Genomic DNA, 24,653 nt, shown 5'->3' with positions numbered 1-24,653 from the left:
CTAAACAGAAGGTCTTTACGTCATTTTTTTTTCAAGTTTAAAGAAGAACAAAAAAAAAAAAAAAAAAAAAAAAAAAAAAAAAAAAAAAAAAAAAAAAAAAAAAAAAAAAAAAAAAAAAAAACTGGGACTTGGCTTACATTCAAACAAGAAACGATGGCCAGAAAGGTATTATACTATGGTGTTTAGGTGTAAAAAAAAAAGTTGAAAAAGTGCTAGCAGAGGCAGGTATTACAGAAATGAATTGTGTTCCAATACGGTCTTTTTTTTTCTTAATGAGAATAAAGATTCAAAATAACCTGATGCTTTGACTCCGTTTCAGTACTAAAATCAAAAAAAGACAACAACGTATAACTACATATAATTTGAGTGAGGAAAGGTAATAACTAAAAGTGTAGTAGAAGAGTCACGTAGAGGCAGCTACAATTTTGTACAGCAGAAAAAAGCTATATGAGGGTTTACATAAAGCTCCTATCCTAATTTTAGTTTTGGTTAACCTTACCCATGTTCTTCAAGAAACCCGTTCAACTCGAAAAGGGTAAGTAGCAATATTTTTCCACACCAAGTTTTTAAAGGCCGAGAAGCCGTTTTTGCCAGCATGCATTTACCATAACTGACTCGGTATCGCTGAAAAATAGTTTAAAACAAGGCCACATCGAACGAAATAAATAAAACAGTCTCACAGAAGAGAAGGTGAAACTAAACAAAAACAAGACAAGAATAATAAACAGCATAATCTATTTCAAAACGGAACAAAAATTAGTTATAATAAAGCAAAATAAGGTGACATTGACTAGACACGTAAAAGATCAAATAGTAAAGCGGTTTCTTCAATTTTTTCGAATGACTGGAGTCGTAACACAGATTTGCTTACCGTCCCTCTGAAGAAAAGAAAATTTGGTCACTAAATTAAGCGAAAGAAAATAGCCGAATGCTTAATTATGACGAAAACAACATAACTTACCATATTAGTATCTTGTTAGTGAAAATTTTTTTCAAATGTTACTTTTATTTTTCTAATCTGCAATTTCATTTTCAAGGCCTTTTAATTGACACAATAAATTGTTGGATTTTCATTCGAGCTGTAATCTTTCAAAACTCGAATATTCTTATTCCACGTTAGACAATCTTATTGTTACTTAAATGGTATTTTAGCATCTTGAAATTTAAATCCGATTATTATTGATTTACCCTTTTTAATGTTTCAAATTGCACCGACTAATCTAAACTAATAATTTATTTGTACAATTGTTTGTTCATCTATTCAATGCAACTCGTTAGTTACGTTAAGTCAATTAAAGATTGAAAAAAAGCCTCTATTTTAATACAGATAAAGATTTCTCTATAGTAAAAAAAATAACTTTAAAATCGTCCCTGCAGTCTGAATATGATATATATATATATATATATATATATATATATATATATATATATATATATATATATATATATATATATATATATATATATATATATATATATATATATTAGCTTAAATCTAAAATTATATCTATTATTATATTTTATTAAGAGTAAATCTTATGTTTTAGATGAATGTTGTCAGATTTTGTTTATTGGTTGGGTGTCGTTTTGTTAGCGATGATTCCTCGATGATATTGAGAAAATTTCAATCTGATTTTGATTGTCGGGTGACAGGGTGACGGGAAGATCAACGTATTCCTGGGGGCTTTTTGGTAAGTTGATTTCAATTTAATCTTAGGCGTAGTTTAGTATAGATATGTCCAATATTATAATTAATTAGTTATTGTAAGTTGTTTCCTAATCAACGGGCCATCGAGCTCTTTGGGATATTGCACTTGTTATTGTGTATTTAATGAAATATATGGAACTTGAGTTTGAACGATGTATTGATATCTATATAAGATATATATAATTATGTCTATACAATCTATCATATATATATATTATCTAATTTTCTTTCTTTTTAAATAAAGTCAATACTCTTCACGTCATTTGTGCAACAGTTTTTATTCTTTATCTTCTCATATTAAACACCAAAGATTAAAGGCTGATCCAGAGGTGTGGGGATCCCCTCCCCCCAATATTATTCTGACACCCTTATTCCGATTCTTCCTATTTTAAAAAACTAGTCAATATGGTCAATTATTGGCGCTCTTGTCATATCGACCCATTCTCTTGGATCCAACCGTCAACATTTACGTTCGTTAATGTTTACTTTCCCTGTCCAATTTTGGTATGTTAGTTGCGGTTTCAACACAAGACAAAAGCTTTACTATATGCCTATTCTACAGGCGAGATTTATCTTAACCCATCTATTGAGTTATATTTTTAAAATCAGCTTCGTATTTTTTTAGGTTAAAAAAAAGAAGGTTGGAAATCATTGAAAAAAAGAAAATATTCCAATGTCTTAAGCAAGTTTAGATAATTCTTTAAGGAAAAGAAGAGCGAATAGTTAGATCTAAAACTAATGAATCCGATCATATAAGAATCTTATCCATTCGCTCCAAGTTACAGGTGTTTACAGGTCCATTCGGTGCTGTCAATCGCAGTTTCAAAGGGAACATAAACCTTAACTACTTCCATTTGAGCGTTTATAAAACCACGGTTGAAACAATTCACTCAATTTTGGAAAAAAAAACGAGAGAAAATATAACTTTAAATTTTATGGTTTGGTTTTCTTATCGTTTTCTAATTAGTTTTATTTTCTATTTATAAGTTACGAAACTATAACTAAAGAATCTTTTGCATGGCTAAAGCAAAATGCCTGAGAAAGTAAATTTATATACATGGCTCAATACTCGCCTTTTCTAATTAGCGGACTTTGGGGCCCCAATACGTCTTTTCTTACACCAATGTGCTTGTTGCGATCAATGAAATTATAACTCCTAATTAGATTAGCATTGACCATCGCAGTCATTTGATGTCAGATAATACGATACGAAAAAATATTGAGTGGAATTACAGGTTTCTGATTAAACAAAAAGACATATCTTCTTTTTTTCTTGGTTTGGCGGTATAGCATAAACATTAACAGGCTTAGAATAAACATGCAACATGCAAAACAATACAACACTGACAAGAACACATATAGACACGTTTGAGAAGGGTGAAGTTTCTCAGGGAGTTGAAACTGCGTTTCTGAAAGATTTAGAAAAACAACAACAAGAGCTTAGAAAATACACTTTTCGTGCATAAAAAGAAACAAAAGCTAAGAGCTCATATGGCACTTGTGACGAGGTAGGAAGAGCCAAGAGCCAAGAGCTCATATGGTATAAGCTCTAGCAAAATTCTAAGAATCAATAGATTGCTTTAAAAGGAAAATCAGAGAATTAATGCCGGTCGGGATTTAAAATAAGAGCTTTGAGTCACGAGGTCCTTCTAAATATCAAAATTCATTAAGATCCGATCACCCACTCGTAAGTTAGAAATACCTCAATTTTTCTAATTTTTTCTCTCCCTTCAGCCCCCCAGATGGTCAAATCAAGAAAACGAATATTTCTAATTTAATCTGGTCCGGTCCCTGATACGCCTGCCAAATTTCATCGTCCTAGCTTACCTGGAAGTACCTAAAGTAGCAAAACCGGGACAGACCGACAGACAGACAGACAGACAGACCGACAGACCGACAGAATTTGCGATTGCTATATGTCACTTGGTTAATACCAAGTGCCATAAAAAGAAACTGAACAATTATCGGTGTGATGAGTCTTCTCTTAAACTTTAAGAAAATTTAAATAAAGCGGATAAAAATGGGGGTTAGGACCCCGTTTCTATGAGAAACGAAGAAAAAAGCTAAAAATGTACAATAATACACTCTTAATGTGTAAAAAGAAATCTCAGGAAAAGAAATAAAATTAAAATCAACCTTTGATTTAGTTATGCCCATGGGGATCATTGGAGCACAGCGATACTCTAAATTAACTCATTCAATTAATCTTAAATGTTTTATTATTTTGGGCAGAAAACATTCCTCGAGCAATCCTAAGATGAGAAGATCTTCATTATCGCTTTCAGGGGCTATAGCCCTTCACTTAAAGGGTACAGATTTCGGGTGTAAGATGGACGATCATTTTTATCTTTTGGTTAATGGACTTATCGAGAATCTAGTTATTTAGGCGTTGCTATATTTGAGGTCTCAAGGGCATAAAAGATCTCAAGGGACCAAAATATTGAACCCCCCTCCCCCCAGAGCCATCTATGGTCTACCTGTCAAACATTATTTTCTACGATTATTCTTTTGGTTGTTTTGAAATATGAATTTCCACCAGTGTTGCCAAACTGAACCGTGAAAATATATAGGCGAAACTAAAAAGTTAAATTTGACAACACGTTTCGTCCATAAGATTTCGAACACAAAGATTCTTTTCATTCCCAAAGACAACTATACCTTAAAAGGAAAGGCATATCTTTTTAAGCTGGTTGATGGTGTATGTTAATAACCTATTTCACCTGATTTGCCACCCACTACCACAACTACAAAAATCATTTTAAATGCATATGAAGGTGTTTTCATTCAAAAAACTGAATTCCTAATTTTTCAAGATATATGTGTTTGCATAATTTCCACTTACGAGCCTGAAACATTCATATTTCAATTTCAATGTTCTTGGTACTATAAACAGTTAATTTTCAAGCGAATAGCCCACTAAAAAGACAACAAATTGCCCAATAGAGAAAACATTTTCGCATTATTTTTTTAGGGATCCTTCTTGACTAGAATCATGGAATCAAATCTTTCCTGGAAAATTCTATAATCTCTGGGTTAAAATAATCTTTTACAAAATCATATTGTTTTTGAGTTGGACACACCAGCCAGAAAAGCCTTAATTCTTATCACTATTTTGCCCGATTAACCACTATATATTTCCACATATAACATATAAAACAATTTTAGCAATTAAAGTATCCATGAATTCGAAAGAATTTTGGATCCAGAAAGAGGGCGGTCAATTCGAATCTGTTCATAAAAACTCCCCGTAACCACCCTTGAAAGCCATCATTTTTTCTATGTCATACCATTCTTTTTATTTTCCAATAAGATTTCATTTAACTGACTCAGATACCCAAAACAATAAGTTATTAGCTGATTTAGCCCACACGAACATTTTACTGAGCGCTATACAAAAATTTAACCCACACCAACATCAAACTGGTCGCTACACAAAAATTTACCCACACACAAACATTTTACTGGGTACTACACAAAAATTTAACCCACACGAAAACTTTACTGGATGCTATACAAAAATTTAACTTAAGGGAACATTTTACTGGGCGTTATACACAAATTTAACCAACACGAACATTTTACTAGGTGTTATACAAAAACTATCCCACATGAACATTTTACTGAGTGCTATACAAAAATTTAATTTACACCAACATCAAACTGGTCGCTATATACAAATTTACCCACACAAACCTTTTACTGGGTAATATACAAAAATTTAACCCATACGAACATTTTACTGGGTGATATACACAAATTTAAACAAAACGAACATTTTACTTGGCGCTATACACAAATTTAACCCACACGAACATTTTACTGGGCGCAATAAAAAAAAGAGAAAAATTAATGACCTTTTATAAATTCCTGGTTAGTATTTTAAATTAATGCCGTTTATTAATTGTTACTTTTTATTTCATTTTTTGCCAATGAAGCAGAGAATCCTATAGTAAATCAATGGTGAATTCTGCAGTAAAATATAGTATAGCAGGGTATAGTAAAGAATTATATAATACTAGCGCCACCCCAACTAGGCGCGCCACCCCAACACCTAGTTGGTGGGGCGCTTCGCGCCCCCCAAGCCCCCCCGCGCGCGTAAGTCGTTACGCACCATATTAGTTACGCGCCATTGTAGTTGTGTCCCTGTGTCCCACCTGTGAATATAGATAGATTTATATATGTGTTTCAAACTACGTAAAAATTGCGAATATACAACATTCTTGGCTTTCCCATTGTCTGTGCATATACAAAGCCGTATGTACTAATAATGACGTCAGATGCAAACGCTCTTTTTACAAACAAACAAACATGCATACACACAACTTGTTTTTATATAGATAGATAGATAGATAGATACAATACAAATTAACTGCGTAAAACTTGCGAATATACAACATTCTTCGCTGTCCAATTGTCGCTGCATATAAATAGATTGTCAGGTTTACCGACCCTCGAACATGCAACGTACAATTGTCCATGGGAAAAACAATCAGTATTAAGATCTATACCACATTTTTCTAATGATTGACCTTGAGCTTTGTTAATGGTGATTGCAAATGCTAATCGAATTGGGAATTGCAATCTTTTAAATTGAAAAGGCAGATCCGTTGGAATCATGGGAATGCGAGGAATAAGAACAGCCTCACCCTCAAAAGGCCCTGTCAAGATTGTGGCCTCTATTAGGTTTTCCATTGTTTTTTTTTACGGCAAGTCGCGTGCCATTGCAAAGCTTTGGTGGGTTGATATTTCTTAAATGGTACGCCTATTTTTAGTTGTAGCACGTGTGGTGGAAACCCTGAAAGATCTATGGAATTTAAAAATTCAGATGGATAATTAACCGCTTCATTTGGTTCCAAAACTGTGTCGACTGACTTGTAAAGGACTGCCTGGTCTCGAATCTTGGTCAAAACAATATTGTTGATTTCGTGGACGTCTATATTTTTGGGTGCGAGAATCGCTCTTTCACTTAGCCATTTATTATTTTTATAATTTTTTAGAATATTCGGAAATACTTTTTCAATCAATTCATTTTTGGACGTCACTAAATTACAGAAATCAGCAGGTAGTTGTATACGTCCTGAAATTGAGTCTACTGGGAGCTTTCCGTTTCCAATTGCCAGCAATTGATCTGAAAATGTTTGACCAGAGTCATCGTTTTGCAATCGGACACGCATATTTGTAGTTAATTTTAATATTTTTACGTGTGCCCATAAATTAGAATTTTTCAGGCAAGCATTCATTTCGTCTGCAGGAGTTGATCTAGGTATTATAGGTAATGTTTGCCTGAAATCTCCCGCAAGCAATATTAATGTGCTGCCAAAGGGTTTCGAATTCGCTCTTAAATCTTTCAAGCATTGATCCAGAGCCTCGAGCGATTTTTTGTGTGCCATTGTGCACTCATCCCAAATAATAAGTTTGCATTGCTGCAATACTTTACCCATCCCAGATGATTTGGAAATATTGCACGTGGGAGTTTCTGTAGAATGCAAATTCAGAGGCAATTTCAAAGCGGAATGAGCAGTTCTTCCACCAGGCAGCAATGTTGCGGCTATTCCGGACGACGCAATTGCCAACGCTATATCATTTTTTGATCGAATTGATGCCAGAATCAGTTTTATCACAAACGTTTTACCAGTACCTCCTGGCGCATCCAAAAAGAAAATTTCTCCAACGTTGTTATCGACACAATGCATTATCGTATCATAAATGTCTTTTTGTTCCGACGTTAACTTGGAAATGTTATTTTGTACATACGACAATAGATCACTCGTACTGTAACTTTGTTCACGATCCAATTCTAAACATGTCGAAACAGCAGCGATACGGTTAGGTGAAGGCATTCCCAAATCCTGAAGAGGTTTGTTTGCCATACGTACGCACAAATCTTCTATAATAACTAAAGTGTAGTTATAAATTTCTGATGTAAAATCAAAACTCATATCTGACGTCTCTAACTGTTTTCGATGGAGTATATCTTCGGACATTTTTGACTTATATTTTTCCCATAACTCTGTAGGAGCTGATGGAGAGCAAGTTGTTAAAATGATGCCAAACAATGCTCGAATTTGACTTGGGGTTGACGTTTCGCACGCGTCATTGATGCAGTTATCCCAGTGTTGGTCATTCTCCAATAAATTCAGAGCTTGGCATGCACTACGGTAAGTGTTATGTATAGTACCGTTTACAGTTCTCAAATACTCAAAGGATGTCGGACCGGGTACATTCACCAAAAGCAGGCGTAGAAAGAAGCATTCATGTTGATTGGGGTGAACGGTGTAGAGTCTTCCTATCGTGGTATCTTTGAAGATGGTAGGTTGGCCGTCGACTGACTTACCCTGTTTTCGACATTCAAATACTTTATTTTTAGTATTCCACGTGTAATACGAAGGCACTTCAGTATACAGCAGTTTTTTTGAAAAAGAATGATTTTTGCAAAGCGAAAAAAAAGCTGTTAATGTTGTATCCGGTGGATTCAGGGCTCTTTGTTGCACGTTGGTTTCCGTGAAATAAACACGTTGACCATTCTGTAAATGTACCGCTAAGTGAACAACAGCTGGACTACGTTCATGTATCGGAAATGAAAGAATTCGCCAAACAGCTTCATTACTGCTTATGTATCTTCCAGCCTGATATTGTACGATTTCGTCGAAATCTTTGATTTCGGGCTGCAAGCCAAAAACTGCCATGTCACTGCCTTTGTTGACGTATTTACATATGTATTTGATTGCCTTTACGGAGTTACAGTATTCAACGTTTATGTGTGCATTAAATGTTTTTGATAATAATGGGGAATATGGAACAACCCACTGGTTATCTACTTCGATGGTGGTACCGTTACGCTTCTTTATTATTGCTGTTTTACCGCCATCTTCAGTAGATCTTCTTCTATATTGTGGGTAACCATCATTGCCAGTAATTGTGTTTGATACTAAAAGTCGAGGATATTGCTTTGTGCACCTTCCTTTGGCCATGCATGGTGAATTTTCGTTCAGTGCACCGCAAGGTCCATGTATCATATTTTTTACAATAATATCATGTAACCCCTTATCGACATTTTTATCAGGTATTTCAGCGGAAATCACATCATCGATTTCGTTCGAAGTAATTTTTTTATGTAGCCAGATTAGTATATGTGCGTGTGGCAAACCTCGTTTTTGCCATTCCACTGAGTACATCCAGTATCGCACTGACCCAAACACTTCAAGTTTTACTATATAGTTTATCAGTGATTTCAACTTTTGCCGGAAGACACGGGCCGTAATGTCATGCCTATGAACCGCCGATTGTCCTTGAAGTAAAAGCTGCAGTATCTCGTCCCAAGATTGATTACATGTAAATGTAATAAATAAATCTGGACGACCATAGAGACGAACATACGCAATAGCATCTTGAGCATATTCATGCATATGACGGGGACAGCCAGCATATGACGAAGGTAAAATTGTTAATCTTCCAAAGTTTGTAGTATTACCGTCATTTATAACTGCATCTCGCAAATGAATGTATTGTTCAGAGCGGAGCTTGGTCTGATTCAGGCGGATATATAGCAAACGTTCTGATTCAATTTTAGCATACATATCAACGACAAATTGGTGAAACAATTCACGGCATTTTAAAATATAATTTTCTTCATCCTGCCGAATCGTTAGTCTATAGGAATAATAATGCATTGCACTGCATTTCTTATTCATTTCTTTGTTAGTGGCTGGATTCATCAATTTAATATTAAAGTGATAGCCGTCGGCTCCATCCCAAAAATTGATAGGATATTGTAGGGCATCGTAGCATCGATGAGTTTCAGCAATTCTTAACAACTGAGCGTTTCGCTTATGAAGAATAATATCTCGAGGTAAAAACTGATCACCGACCATAACGATTGCCACTTCGTCGATAGTTGGAGCATTGTATCTACGCACATGTTGGCCAGGAGGCGTTTTGTCAGCGGAAATAACAATTTTATGCGTATCAGTAGGCATCAAATCGATGGCTGTTTTGAACAGACGCACTAAATTATTATTTTCGTGGAAAAGATGTTGCAATTGGGAAACGATTGTCCTTTCAACATTGGGAGAAATTTCGCAACGTGCATTCAATTCAGAATTTCTATCACTGATGAAGTACAATTGTAAAAATTTATGATTCTCGCCTGAGAATGGTAGAAGGGACCCTGCTCTATGATAAATTTGCCCTTTTACTTTGAAAGTAGACGTAAATTGATCTGGATTTTCGATTTGGGCTCCAAACGACGTCATTTGGAAACATGAGTTGTATTTTCTGATTTGTGACAAAAAACGCTTAGATTCTGACGTAGTTCCAGTATGGAAAGTCTTCAATGGCTCTGGTGGTGCAGCCAATAGAGGAAGTTTAACTTTTCCTGAGGCGCAACACATTCCCATTGTTTCACCATTGAATTTCAAGGCCTTGCAATAGGGACAAATTTTAGACATTGTCCCGATTTGAACACATCTACTCAAGCTATAATCATCGACTGGGCTGTACCCGAATGTCAGGCGATAACTTTCAGGTTGCTCTGATTCCTCGGCACGCTTTCTTTTCTTACTTTCTCTATCAGCAGCAAGCCTGATTTCTTGCTGTTCTTGTGATTCCTCGGCACGCTTTCTTTTCTTACTTTCTCTATCAGCAGCAAGCCTGATTTCTTGCTGTTCTTGTGATTCCTCGGCACGCCTTCTTTTTTCACTTTCTCTTTTAGCAGCAAGTCTGCTTTCGCGTTGCTCTGGTAGTTCCTCGGCACGCTTTCTGTTCTTTCTTTCTCTATCAGCCTCAAGCCTGTTTCCTTGCTGTTCTTTTGATTCCTCGGCACGCTTTCTGTTCTTTCTTTCTCTATCAGCCTCAAGCCTGTTTCCTTGCTGTTCTTTTGATTCCTCGGTACGCATTCTTTTCTGACTTTCTCTATCAGCAGCAAGTTTTTTGGCATAGACTCTTTGAGCATCTTCATCGGCTTTTGCCATTGTAAGTTCATCAGTCATTTTAAAGCTAAACATTAATAGATTTCTACGTGAACATATATGTATTAAATATCTTTAATGACGTCACCGTCATAGCAAAAATGACGACAACTAACTTCATGACGTCAGTCGACACAGAAACATGACGTCACCTGACAGACAGATACACAGACAGACAAACTTATTTTTATATATATAGATAGTAAAGTAGAATTTATATTTTGAACGGACAATCTATCTTCTATATATATAAAAATAAGTTGTCTGTCTGTCTGTGGATGGATCAGGTGACGTCACCTGAAAAAACTGGATCAGGTGACGTCAAAACTGAAAAAGCTAAAAAAAGGCAAAAACTACAAAAAAAACTAAAAACTAATAAAAAAAATAAAAAAGCTAAAAAACTAAAAAAACTAAAAAAAGGCAAAAACTACAAAAAAAACTAAAAACTAATAAAAAAGCTAAAAAACTAAAAAAACTAAAAAAAGGCAAAAACTACAAAAAAAACTAAAAACTAATAAAAAAAATAAAAAAGCTAAAAAACTAAAAAAACTAAAAAACTAAAAAAAGGTGAAAAACTAAAAAAACTAAAAACTAAAAAAAAACTAAAAAAAAAGGAAAAAACTGAAAAATAAGCTAAAATAAAGGTAAAAACCAATAAAAAACTAAAAAAAAAACTGAAAAAACTAAAAAAGGCAAAAACTACAAAAAAAAACTAAAAACTAATAAAAAAAGTAAAAAAGCTAAAAAACTAAAAAAACAAAAAACTAAAAAAAGGTAAAAAACTAAAAAAAATAAAAAATAAAAAAAAACTAAAAAAAAGGAAAAAACTGAAAAATAAGCTAAAATAAAGGTAAAAACCAATAAAAAACTAAAAAGAAAAAAAGGAAAAAACTAAAAAAAATTTTCATCTAAAAAACTAAAAAAAACTAAAAAAGGTAAAAACTAAAAGAACTAAAAAAGAAAAAAATAAATGACGACACTCAAAGAGAAAGCGACCAGGACAAAAGGAATGTTCGATTAGCAATCAACAAAGCACCGGGACACAGGGAGTATAAATGACGACCAGGACATAAGTAAAATAAAAAAACTATCTATATATATAAAAATAAGTTGTCTGTGGATCTGTGGATCGTGGATCAGGTGACGTCACCTGAAAAAACTGGATCAGGTGACGTCAAAACTGAAAAAACTAAAAAAAGGCAAAAACTACAAAAAAAACTAAAAACTAATAAAAAAATAAAAAAGCTAAAAAACTAAAAAAACTAAAAAAAGGCAAAAACTACAAAAAAAACTAAAAACTAATAAAAAAGCTAAAAAACTAAAAAAACTAAAAAAAAAGGCAAAAACTACAAAAAAAACTAAAAACTAATAAAAAAAATAAAAAAGCTAAAAAACTAAAAAAACTAAAAAAACTAAAAAAAGGTAAAAAACTAAAAAAACTAAAAACTAAAAAAAACTAAAAAAAAGGAAAAAACTGAAAAATAAGCTAAAATAAAGGTAAAAACCAATAAAAAACTAAAAAAAAACTGAAAAAACTAAAAAAAGGCAAAAACTACAAAAAAACTAAAAACTAATAAAAAAAGTAAAAAAGCTAAAAAACTAAAAAAACTAATAAAACTAAAAAAAGGTAAAAAACTAAAAAAAATAAAAAATAAAAAAAAACTAAAAAAAAAGGAAAAAACTGAAAAATAAGCTAACATAAAGGTAAAAACCAATAAAAAACTAAAAAGAAAAAAAGGAAAAAACTAAAAAAAATTTTCATCTAAAAAACTAAAAAAAAACTAAAAAAGGTAAAAACTAAAAGAACTAAAAAAGAAAAAAATAAATGACGACACTCAAAGAGAAAGCGACCAGGACAAAAGGAATGTTCGATTAGCAATCAACAAAGCACCGGGACACAGGGAGTATAAATGACGACCAGGACATAAGTAAAAAAAAAAATTAACAAAACTAAAAAGAAGGTAAAAACTACAAAAAACTAAAAAGAAAAAAAAACTAAAAACTAATAAAAAAACTAAAAAATCTAAAAATCTAAATAAACTAAAAAAGAAAAAAAAAGGAAAAAAATAAAGGAGAAAAACAAAACTAAAAAACGAATGTATATACAGACCGGTACACCGGGATACAAATGACGACCGGGACACAGGGAATATAAATGACGACCGGGACACAGGGACACAACTACAACGGGGACACCGGGGGAAACAGGGGGATGTAAATGACGACCGGGACACCGGGACAGGGAATGGTCGATTAGCAATCACCATCAACAAAGCTCAAGGGCAATCATTAGAATCATGAGGTATAGATCTGAATACAGATTGTTTTCCCATGGATCATTATATGTTGCATGTTCAAGAGTCGGTAAACCTGACAATCTATTTATATGCAAAGACAATGGGACAGCAAAGAATGTTGTATATTCGCAAGTTTTACGTAGTTAAAACCATATATATATATATATATATATATATATATATATATATATATATATATATATATATATATATATATATATATATATATATATATATATATATATATCTATATTCACAGGTGGGACATAGGGACACAACTACAATGGCGCGTAACTATTATGGCGCGTAACGACTTACGCGCGCGGGGGGGCTTGGGGGGGCGCGAAGCGCCCCCACCAACTAGGTGTTGGGGTGGCGCGAAGCGCCACCCCAACAGCTAGTTTTATTATAAAAATATGTCTTTCATTTTTACTTCGAAAACGGAATGAAATGAAATGGCACACAGTACACAGCACTGCGTGAAAAAACAAATTATAGTCCATTTATTAGTTATAAATAGGCTTTTCATTATTAGTATTTATTAGCAAAAAAGCCTGGGTGTAAGGGAAGGGAGGGGTAGAGTTTTTACCTCCCTACTGATGAGCCGAAACATTATCAATATATTTCCGTCTCCTTTAACTGACTCCTCGTCACTCCTGGGTACAACTACGAAATTTAACAGTTCAGTTGTCTACAAAATAGAGCTTTTGAAATAAGCAAAAACAGTGCCAAAAATTCGATGACTCCTACCAGTTTCGTTCTAACAGAGCAATAGGCAAAGAGCTCTTGAAAGAGAACAGAGAATAAAAGAGTCGCGGCAACAAATACGTCATCCTAATAGAGGATCATACACGTCATCAATACTTCATCCTATTCAAATGCGTTATCCTATTCATCCTAATAGAGCAATAGACAAAGAGCTCTAGGAAGAGAACAGGGAATAAATGAGTCGAGGCAACAAATACATCATCCTAACAGAGGACCATATACGTCATCAATACGACATCCTATTCATATACGTCATCCTATTGATCAAATACGTCATCCTATTCATCCTAGTAGAACATTAGACAAAGAACTCTTGAAAGAGAACAGAGAATAAAAGAGTCGCGGCAACAAATACGTACCTGGATATCACCGTTGCCTTGTAATTGAGCCATACTGGATAACATGGTTTGATACATTGCAGGAACTGTCACCATACCAGAAATGGAAACTGGATAGGCTGAAATGATAAAAAACTTTCTTCTAGATAAGAATAAAACTAATAAAGAAACATATAAATTTAAAATATCCTATTCACAGAAAAATAAATATCAAAAATAACGAAAAATGGTATTCAAGAGATATAACCTTTATGGAGGGCAAGCAGACAACCATCTATTAGAGATTTTGCAACAGAGAGATATCATAATTCCTTCATCATCTTCACCAGATTTTTATTGCTAGATGTTTTCCTTATCGTAGTGAGACGGTTTTGTGTCAATCCGGGCCCAGCTCCCCTGCCTTCTTTAAACTAAATATACCCTACAAATTTTAGGAGTGGATTAAGACACATTGGAGAAATCCTATAGAAGAGAAATGCTAAGAAAATCGTCACAGAAGTCGTAGTCGGAACCAAGAGCCATAGATACCTAGGCGAAGCCCTTACCCGTAGATCATCCGCACACCAGGGAACTTTCTAGTAGATTTTCAAAACAATGTAATATACAAACTACAAATCATAATCTTTAATAATTTAATAATCTTTGACACTGAAATAAAATGATAATCTTTAATATTTGATAAAAAGTTTAGTGGTATAGAAATATAGACCAAGATCTAGCTCTGCATATTCGGCAAGCACAACTGAATCGCTAAATATGAAAAATATAAACATGCCCATAACCAATATTACTAATAGAAGGAAAATGCTAAAATATATACATATATATATATATATATATATATATATATATATATATATATATATATATATATATATATATATATATATATATATATATATATATATATATATATATATATACTAGCTGTTGGGGTGGCGCATCGCGCCACCCCAACACCTAGTTAGTGGGGGCACTTCGCGCCCCCCAAGCCCCCCCGCGCGTAAGTCGTTACGCGCCATATCAGTTGCGCGCCATTGTAGTTGTGTCCCTGTGTCCTATCTGTGAATATAGATAGATATATATATGTTTTATATATATATATCTATTATTATATATTATAATATATAATATATTATATTATTTAATATATATTATATATTAAATAATAAGGGATTATTATACATCCCTTATTATTTAAATATCATAAACTATAATTTCTTTTGAACTTTTCCCTTTTTTATTGAAAACTATATTGAAAAAAAAATAATTCAACTTATTATATGCACGTTTCTGAGCATAAAAATAATTAAAAATACTTTGACTGTTTCCATAATGACCACAGTTATGGCGTTTTGACTGAATTCATATCTCAAAGAGTATTGATAACAATAACAATATATATATGCAACTTTCGATTACCAAATATAATGCACTAAAGTCATTATTATTGCCTTGAATTATTATAATGTCTTTATTATTATATTTATCATATGTCAATGCTGCGACGCTGAACCGTAAAAATAAATAGCTAAAATTAATGAGTAATTTGATAACACTTTTGATCCATAAGGTTACAAACATTAACAATCTGTTAGTTGTCAAAGACAACTACACCTTCAAAGAGAAGGTACCCCTTCCTAACCTGTTTAGTGCTGTATGTTTTTAGCTGATTTTCACTTCGTCCTTTTTTTTAAATTTGACACCCACTGTTACCAAAAGCTGCATCACAGCATATGGAATTCTTTTTCGTAAAAGAACGAACTGCATAACAGCATATGGATTCCTTTTTCGTAAAAAAAAAGCGAACTGCATAACAGCATATGGATTTCTTTTTCGTAAAAAAAAGCGAATTGCATAACAGCATATGGATTTCTTTTTCGTAAAAAACGAACTACATAACAGCATATGGATTGCTTTTTCGAAAAAAAGCGAATTGCATAACAGCATATGGATTTCTTTTTCGTAAAAAAACGAACTACACAACAGCATATGGATTGCTTTTTCGAAAAAAAGCGAATTGCATAACAGCATATAGATTTCTTTGTCGTAAAAAATGAACTACATAACAGCATATGGATTCCTTTTTCGTAAAAAAAAGCGAACTGCATAACAGCATATGGATTTCTTTATTCGTAAAAAAAGGATTTCTTTTTCTAGGTTTGTAAATTCTTTAAGACAAATATGATTTTGCAGTTTTCAATTTAAACCAATTCAGATTTTATTTTCACTGCCTTTAGTACTTTAGAATATAGACATGGCTCACCAGAATCACTATATGGTTGAAAAAGGTATACTGGTAAGGTAGTCTATCGTAATAACGGAAAATCTTGATAGGTTAATACAATACACCATATCCAATGAAAGGAAAGGAAATGAAAATGAAAAAGTTTCTTACTCTGCCCATCTTCTCCCGTAAGTAAGATGTGACCTTCAGTGATACCTGATTCCGTAACACTGCTGAGATCCATGGTTGCCAGTTGTGCTCCATCTGGACCGTTTATTGCACTCAATGTCATTCCGCCAGCTTCATTCACAGAGGAAGGTACAAACTATATAAAAAAAATATAGAATCGTTAAGACAAAATATCCTTTGATATGATTTTCTTTAAAGGAGCACTTCATCAGGAATTATTTTCATTGTTCAAATTTTAAACTTGTTTCAAACAGGTAAGCCTTAGAAATAACTACATACTGTATTCTGAGGGTGATTCAAAATTACACCTGTATATTTTACAGACAAAGCAAGCAATTAGGTATGAGTACCGCGTGAAGTTCTCCGGGAGGGGCAAGAGGTAAAGCCAGAAAATACAAACCTACCAATGAGGGTACACTAATTTCTACCAATGAGGGAGGATGGCTTTGAGAAGCAGTTTTTTTGTTGTTGTAAGAAAAGTGTTCTTTTATGAGAAATTTAGGGGTAAAAAAAGGACCAGATACCAAAAAAAAAGTTTTAGGAAAGGGTCTGGTAGGTCTCCAAATACCTTCCGCCTTATAATAAAAAAGAATTAGAGCTCTAAGAAAATTTCCGTATGCTTTCCAATAACAAATATTCCTCTTGAAGCAAGATTATCAATAATGCTAAGACAATGAAATGTGTCTATATCCATCTTATACTGAGAAGCTGAAGAAAGCAGCTCTAGGCTAAATAAAGTGTCATAATAAACTATAACATTTTGCGTCCCAACCTCCAACGGCACCAATGCCCCTCCTCCAACTGTGTTTGTGCACAAGTAAGCAAGTCATTTTGATCTATAACATAGGAAAACGGAGAATAACTAATGAAAACTTCCCGCACCACGAGCCGAAACAATTTTTTTTCTGATCAGCTTTCCTATCTAGAAAATCGGTGTTATTTCGAAGTTAGAATGTATTTTAGTAAACTTTATAATGATATACGTCACAAATTATACAGTGTGCACGACCTATTTGAGCATATTTCGAATTTATTGGTCTCACTAGACTTTAAATCCTCTCTCCGTGTCGACGGGGGTTTGAGTCCTGGTATCGCTGGTTTATTTGGTTTGAAACAGGGGTCAGTGGCGTGACTCAGTGAGCTCAGCCAGAGTCGAGCCAGCTCTAAATGAGTACCAAGGAAAATCTAGTGAAGGTAAACAAGAAAAGTATGCAAAAGCACAGGATTGCTGCCCCCCCCCCCTATTGCACTTCCTGCGTGAAGGGCCATGAAACAGATATCAGCACCACCGGTAGAGAACGTAAAATCCTGTGCCACGTTTATTACCTTTTTTTTACATTTGAGGGTATTTCCTATTTGGTTATACATTTGCTTACGCTCAAATATAGTTTGATATAGTGATATAGTTACATATAGTTAGCATATAGTGAAATAGTTACACCTTAAAAAATTTAGTTCCAAGACTACTGTTTGCAGAAACGTTTATCCCAATACATTTGCTTATGCTCAAATATAGTTACTTTATTATCTACCAAAACTCCACTCAGATAATCATCACAATTTGTACTGATCGACCAATAACTTTTTTTCAACTAAAAACGGAAATGTGACCAGCATTTGGACAAAAGAGAATAATAAATAAATAGAAAAGGAAAGAGTATTACCGTAGCAACTCCTTGAACTTGAGCTTGCGTTCCATCAGGGAGGGTTATAATGGGATGTTGACTAGGATCCATTTGAATTATAGACACTGTGCCATCTGGATTCGTCACCGTTTGAATCATTGACGGCGTAAAATGATTCTAAAAAAAACATTAATACGTCATTTCAGCTTCTTTTTTTTATGTTAGGGTAACGTAGCACTTTTCCAACACCCGTGGCACCAAACGAAATTTCTTATTGACACCACACACATCTATGATTATTCATAGACCTGTGGTTTTTTATTCTGTCCAGTGAGAGACGTGTGAGAGAAGAAGCTTTAATTAATTAATATTTTCTTCCTTAGTTGAAATGATCAAGAGATTTAAATTGCTTTATTTGATAGCTGAAGGATAGTAGTATCTGAAGGATGTTTCCTGGACGAGAGAGGAGGGGAAAATTTACCATCTTCTGTCAGAGCTCAGTTTTACACTTGCTTTTGAGGATTTTTCTAAGGGAACAACCTACTTCGACCCAATGATCCTCTAGCTACCCCACCTTTCTGTCTGGGATAAGGGGGAACACATTTCGCACAACATCAGCTGTGCTACTAAGTTGAATGATAAACTGTCCTAATGAAACTTAATTTCTAATTATCAAGCATTGCATTTAAAAAGTAATTTTTGGATGCAGAAGCAAGCGATACTTTCTTAAGGTATTTTTTTTCTTCTTTTGACAGAAGAATCAAGTCTTACTTTCTACAAACAAATAAAAAAGAAAAGCTCGTTTTCCCCACTTCAGTGCTAAAGATGGCTCTCTGACAGAAGATGGTAAATTTTCCCCCCCTCTCTCGTCCAGGAAACAAACCTAGTTTTGACCATTCCGAGACTTTGCAGTTTGTATAGAAGTATGCACTGAGGATAGGGAGGATTATTTTTTAGTATTAAAATTCAATAAAAAGTAATTCACGGCTAATTTATTTGCTAGAATTATGCTCCATAATCAAGTAAAATTACGAACACAGTTTATAAAAAAATACCTAAATAAAACAAATTGTTAATAAGTCATTGGTAACACGAACGTGACCTTCCATGGATCAAGCATAAAATGTAAAGCGCGTTTAATTGGCTAGCAATATTCTAATTTGGAATAAAACCCGCTGGCATTGATAGCACTTTATTAGTGATCCAAAACAAAGTGAAAAGAACTTGCCAGAGTTGGAAATACCGCTGGTGGTAGAAAATACAGCACCATCTACAGTTTGATGCTTTTTCATGAGAGTCACTCGTTTTTAGCTTGAAAATACATTCTCGGGCATAACTTTGGATCTAGATCCGTCCCTGAAAGTTAGTTTTATATCTTATCTACAGCACTTATTTTAATACTAGAAAGGCCTGATCTGTAATTTCGTCCTACAACGGTTTTGGAATATGTCCAAATCAAGATTTCCAGACATATTAGGTCTTTTAAATAGTGGATAATCCTAAACTGCATGAAGCTTGTCTTCCCAAGCCCTTTGAAACGTCGGGGAGGGTAAAGTATTCCAAATTCTGTCACTAATTCACATTCACGATTGGCTTGAAGTCACCGATAATATTTAGTAGTGATTTTTCCAGTGAGCTAAGGGTTACTCTGTTTAGACTGGATTTTGGGTTCATTTGTTGAAAACCAAATAGTTAAAGCTTACAGAGAATTATTAGCTTTAATCCAATACAAATGCAGGTAAATAATCTCAGTTATCCAATTCCTTTTAAAATCTTTTATTAGGCGTAACACTAAAAATGGCGATATTTTTGGTTTTTTTCCTAACTTCTCATGTTAAATTGCCGGATATCTGACTCTTACCAGCGTCCATATGAGCCAACAAGAACCACTAAGTAAAGTAGCCAAGCTAATTGTAGAGAAGCCAAGTTTAAGCTACATACGACAGTGAACAAAAAACATATCATAGTAATTCACAAGCGAGACTTATTGTTTTTTTGTTTAACATTTGTTGTTATTTTACAAGTGTATACGCATCGTTATTCTTGCATTTATTGTGACACCTGTAAAAACACAGAACAAGAAGAACATAAGGAAGAAAAGATTACAAACTAGCAAAAAGAGCCAAAAATAAAAATAAAAATGAATCAATAAAAAGAAAATCTACTAATTCTGCAGATAGGAGCCTAATTTCGACCAACCTTTCCATTGTGCTTAGCTATTTGTCTAGCAATGGCAACATCTGGATCAAAAATTTGGAACATCTGAGAATCTGTGTATCATAGAGGCAGATGAAACTAATATTTCACAAAATGAAAAAACACTGATCAGAAATTGTTCTTGTCAATTTAGTGAGGAGTTTAAAGAAGGGTATGGCACAAAATATACGAAAAAGAGCCAGAACATTCCTTTTGGTTTGTTTTTAGACTGCCAAGCCAGCGAGCATTGGCGGAGTAAAAACTTGCGCTAGTGTCGAAAAAATTACTAACGCCATCTAGCGTCTGGCGATTTTTTTAAAATAAACAATGTTGCATACTTGTCTTTACCGATACTTTAAAACGTAGGGGAAGGGGATATAAAGCAGAATCTTGTCTACACTAAGTCAACTAGCCGACATAACCTACCAATATTTTCCCAAGCTAACCTAGGCCTACGTTATGGAGACTGGATTTTGACTGTAAATAATTCTTGAAACGAAAAATGCTGATTAATTACCACTTACCGAGAAATTTCCACTTTCATTCTGTTGCATTGGAGACATAACAAATACTCAATTTCCTGTTAAATTTTCAATTTTGTTTAATGAAGCCACCAGCCACTACGCTGTAAGTAGCACTAGCAGCTTTAACCCCCATCTTCGCAAGTGAAATCCCCGAAAATCCGTTTCTTATAAGTTCCCTATCCTCTTTACGTTAAGACTTAGAAAGAAGAAAAGTTTACCAAATTTAATACTGGTTGACCTTCTGTACGGCCTACGTAGAAAGAAGAAAAGCTTACCGAATTTAATACTGTTTGGCCTTCTGTACTAGACTCTTCCACTTTAATATGCTTCACTCCAGAATTTTTCGATTCTTCTTCGTTGAACGCAGGTAATAAGTCTTCTCTTCCATGGTATCTATAACAATTTATCACAATTTGTCTTAAAGCGTGGGTCCAGGATATCTAGAAAATATTCAGTCACAATAACTGCAATTCTTAGGTAGAAATACTTTTAGAATTATAAACAATTCTTAAAAGAATGCATTAAAATGTAATTGATTCACATTATATTACACAGTATGGCCTGATTAAATTAAAGTTAGCCATGTAGCTCAAGGCATGTATATTTTATAGATTGAACATTTACTCAGGTATGGCAACTATAAACAAGTGGCACTTGTTACGAGGTCGGAAGAGCCAAGAGCTCATATGGATTGAGCTCTAGAAAATTCTAAGAATCAATAGATTGATTTAAAAGGAAAATCAGAGGCTTAATGCCGGTCGGGATTTAAAATAAGAGCTCTGAGACACGAGGTCCTTTTAAATATCAGAATTTATTAAGATCCGATCACCCATTCGTAAGTTAAAAATACCTCATTTTTTCTAATTTTTCCTCTCCCTTCAGCCTCCCAGATGGTCGAATCGGGGAAAACGACTTTATCAAGTCAATTTGTGCAGGTCCCTGACACGCCTACCAATTTTCATCGTCCTAGCATGTCCAGAAGCACCGAACTCGCCAAAGCACTAGACCTCCCTAACTCCCCCAAAGGGAGCGGATCTGTTCCTTTTATGTCAATCACGTATCTAGGACTTGTGCTTATTTTCCCCACCAAGTTTCATCCCGATCCCACCACTCTAAACGGTTTCCAAGATTTCAGGTTTCCCCCTCTAACTCCCCCCAATGTCACCGGATCCGAACAGGATTTGAAATAAGAGCTCTGAGACAGGATATCCTTTTAAATCCTTTTTCTTTTAAGTGTATGTTTGTAGATGTTGTTTTTGTTGTCAAGATTAATTTATGTCAAGGAGAAAAGTAAATAATTTCCCTTTTTTTCCCCTTTTAGTGTGAGTGTGTGGTGCATTTGTGAGTGTATATTGTGTAGGTATCCGGTAAATAAATATTGAGAATTATGTTAGTTTGCAATTCATTCTCTTTGGCCAATATTGGAGAGGAAAAGTATTGCTTGTATCTTTTTTCTGTTTGTATATTTTCTTAATCTATTTTCTTTTAATTCACTTATTGCTTGTGTTAAGGATAGTTATTTCAGTCATATTATTGTTGGTTATATTTATTTCCGTTTTTTAAAGCAAGTTATTAAAGGCTCTTTTAACTTTCATTCGTCCCGGGATTTACTGAGGAGAATAATATTGGATAGTTATGATGATTTTTTCTCACTTGACCAGTATCGTTTAAATGATTTTGAAAATGGTTGTAGATTTTGATAGATTGCGTCCACTTGAGAATAGTCCACTTAATTTGGCTCATTTGGAGTTAATAGATGAAAGTAGAGGGATTGATGATTTTGTTGTAGAGGAAAGTAAAATAGCAGTACGCTACATTAGCCCGGTTGATATTTCTGAATCGATGCCTAATGATTCTCTTACGGTTTTCCACTTGAATTGTCGGGGACTGCAAAGCAGTGTAACATATTTAAATGAACTATGTATGTTTTCTGGAATTCAAATATTAGCTCTAACTGAAACTTGGTTACAGAATCATAATTCTAGTTTATTAGAAATAGGTAATTATCGATTGTTTCTTAAGAATAGGGAGACTCGTCAGCATGGTGGACTGGGTGCTTACATTAGAAAAGACTTGCTAGTTATAGAAAGAGATGATTTAAGGGTTAATAGAGAAATGGTATTTGAGAGCTTGGTATTAGAGGTTAGCAAGAAATCCAAGGTGTTTTATTTGGTTGTTGTTTATAGACCTCCGTCGAGTAATATTAATGAATTTTTTATGTTACTAGAAAAACAGTTGGACATGATTAGGAGTAGAAACTTACCTATATTTGTGTGTGGTGAATTCAATATTGACCTAATGAATTTGTTTATTAATACAGAAGTTAGCCAGTTTTTAAATATTATGCTGAGTTATGGGTTGAAGCCTACGATTACAGTCCCAACTAGGGTTACTATGAATTCAGCATCGTTGATTGATAATATTTTTGCTAATGTCAGTTACTATAATGCAAGTGTGATAATAAATGAAGTATCTGACCATTTTGGGATATTTTTGAGTGTTCAAAATTTTTTTAGTAAAGGTACTAGGCTTAACTCAAATTCACAAAATATATATAAAAAAGTGATCATTGATAATAATGTGCTAATTCTTTATAAAGTAAAGTTAGAGAAATGTAATTTTGAATTTTTAAATAGTAATGAACTAGATATTAATGCTAAGTTTCAAAACTGGTATTCAATTATAAATAGTTTATTGATTGATTGTAGTATTTGTAAAAATGCAACTCGTCGTAGAGAAACTCCAAAGAAACCCTGGATCACCCGAGCTCTTTTAAAGGCTATTATTAGAAGAAGATATTTGTTCAAAATGTGTGCGGCTAGTAATAGTGTAAGTGATAAAACAGAATACAAGATTTATAGTAACCAGTTAAATGCACTACTTCGTAAAGCCAAAGCTGATTACTATCGTAATAAATTTAAATCTTGTGAAGGTAACCCTAGAAAAACATGGCAAATTATAAAATCCGTCGTAAGTCCTAATAATGATGGTATATTTCCTGACGGTATACATAATGATAGTACAACTGCTGATAGAATATGCCGTCATTTTGCTAATGTGGGAAAGGATTTGGTCCAAAGTATAGTTATTTCTGAGCATGAAGGTAGTTTTAAGAAATATTTATCGAATGCAAGTGATGTTTCAGCATATTTGAAGCCAATCAACGCTTCTGAGCTTTCTGAAACATTGAAAAATTTAAAAATTGGAGCTTCAGGCTCTGATTTTGTAACAGTTAAAACTTTAAAGTATATTTACCCTGTTATTTCCGGTCATTTAGTGTATTTATTTAATGAATGTTTAAGGACTGGGGTGTTTCCAAGTTGTTTTAAAATTGCAAAAGTTATTCCTGTCTAAAAAGGTGGAGATAAAAATGTACTAGGAAATTATAGGCCCATTTCTTTATTACCAGTAGTATCTAGATTGTTTGAGAAATTGATAGTTAAAAGAATGGTTGAATTTTTGGAGAGTAAATCATTTTTTAATCCAAATCAATTTGGTTTTCGGAAGGGTTTATCTACTGAGCATGCTGTTTTATTTTTGACAACTTTTGTGAATGATGCGTTGGATAATGGTATGAAAGTCGCTTCTGTTTTTCTTGATATTGTAAAAGCTTTTGACTGCGTTGACCATTTTATACTCATTGCCAAATTAGAAAATTACGGTTTTAGAGGACCATTTCTTGAATTACTGTCCTCGTTTTTAAAAGAAAGAACTCAATATGTACAACTAGGAGATAATGTTTCTTCAGTTAGTAGTGTTAAATTTGGAGTACCTCAAGGATCTGTTCTTGGTCCCCTGTTATTTCTAATTTTTAT

At 33.7% G+C, this 24,653-nt stretch overlaps 1 protein-coding gene across 5 annotated transcripts in view; it reads right to left on the bottom strand.

Annotated features, from left to right (window-relative positions):
• LOC136035427 (DNA-binding protein P3A2-like) overlaps positions 1-24,653 on the bottom strand; it is a 78,215-nt gene that overhangs the window by 11,779 nt on the left and 41,783 nt on the right. For 4 of the 5 annotated variants that reach the window (XM_065717224.1, XM_065717227.1, XM_065717225.1 and 1 more), the window contains exons 6-9: positions 21,114-21,278; positions 18,158-18,295; positions 16,476-16,629; positions 14,099-14,196 (exon numbers count right to left, since the gene is read on the bottom strand). In XM_065717224.1, coding sequence (XP_065573296.1) covers positions 14,099-14,196; positions 16,476-16,629; positions 18,158-18,295; positions 21,114-21,278 — 555 coding nt within the window. Of the gene's footprint in view, positions 1-718; positions 879-14,098; positions 14,197-16,475; positions 16,630-18,157; positions 18,296-21,113; positions 21,279-24,653 lie in introns of those variants that run through there. The other variant, XM_065717228.1, reaches the window with a different exon arrangement.

This window comes from Artemia franciscana, chromosome 14 (assembly GCF_032884065.1).
Source record: "Artemia franciscana chromosome 14, ASM3288406v1, whole genome shotgun sequence".
NCBI lineage: Eukaryota > Metazoa > Arthropoda > Branchiopoda > Anostraca > Artemiidae > Artemia > Artemia franciscana.
The sequence above is the reverse complement of the archived record's forward strand: the minus strand, read 5'-3'. Positions and strand labels throughout refer to the sequence as shown.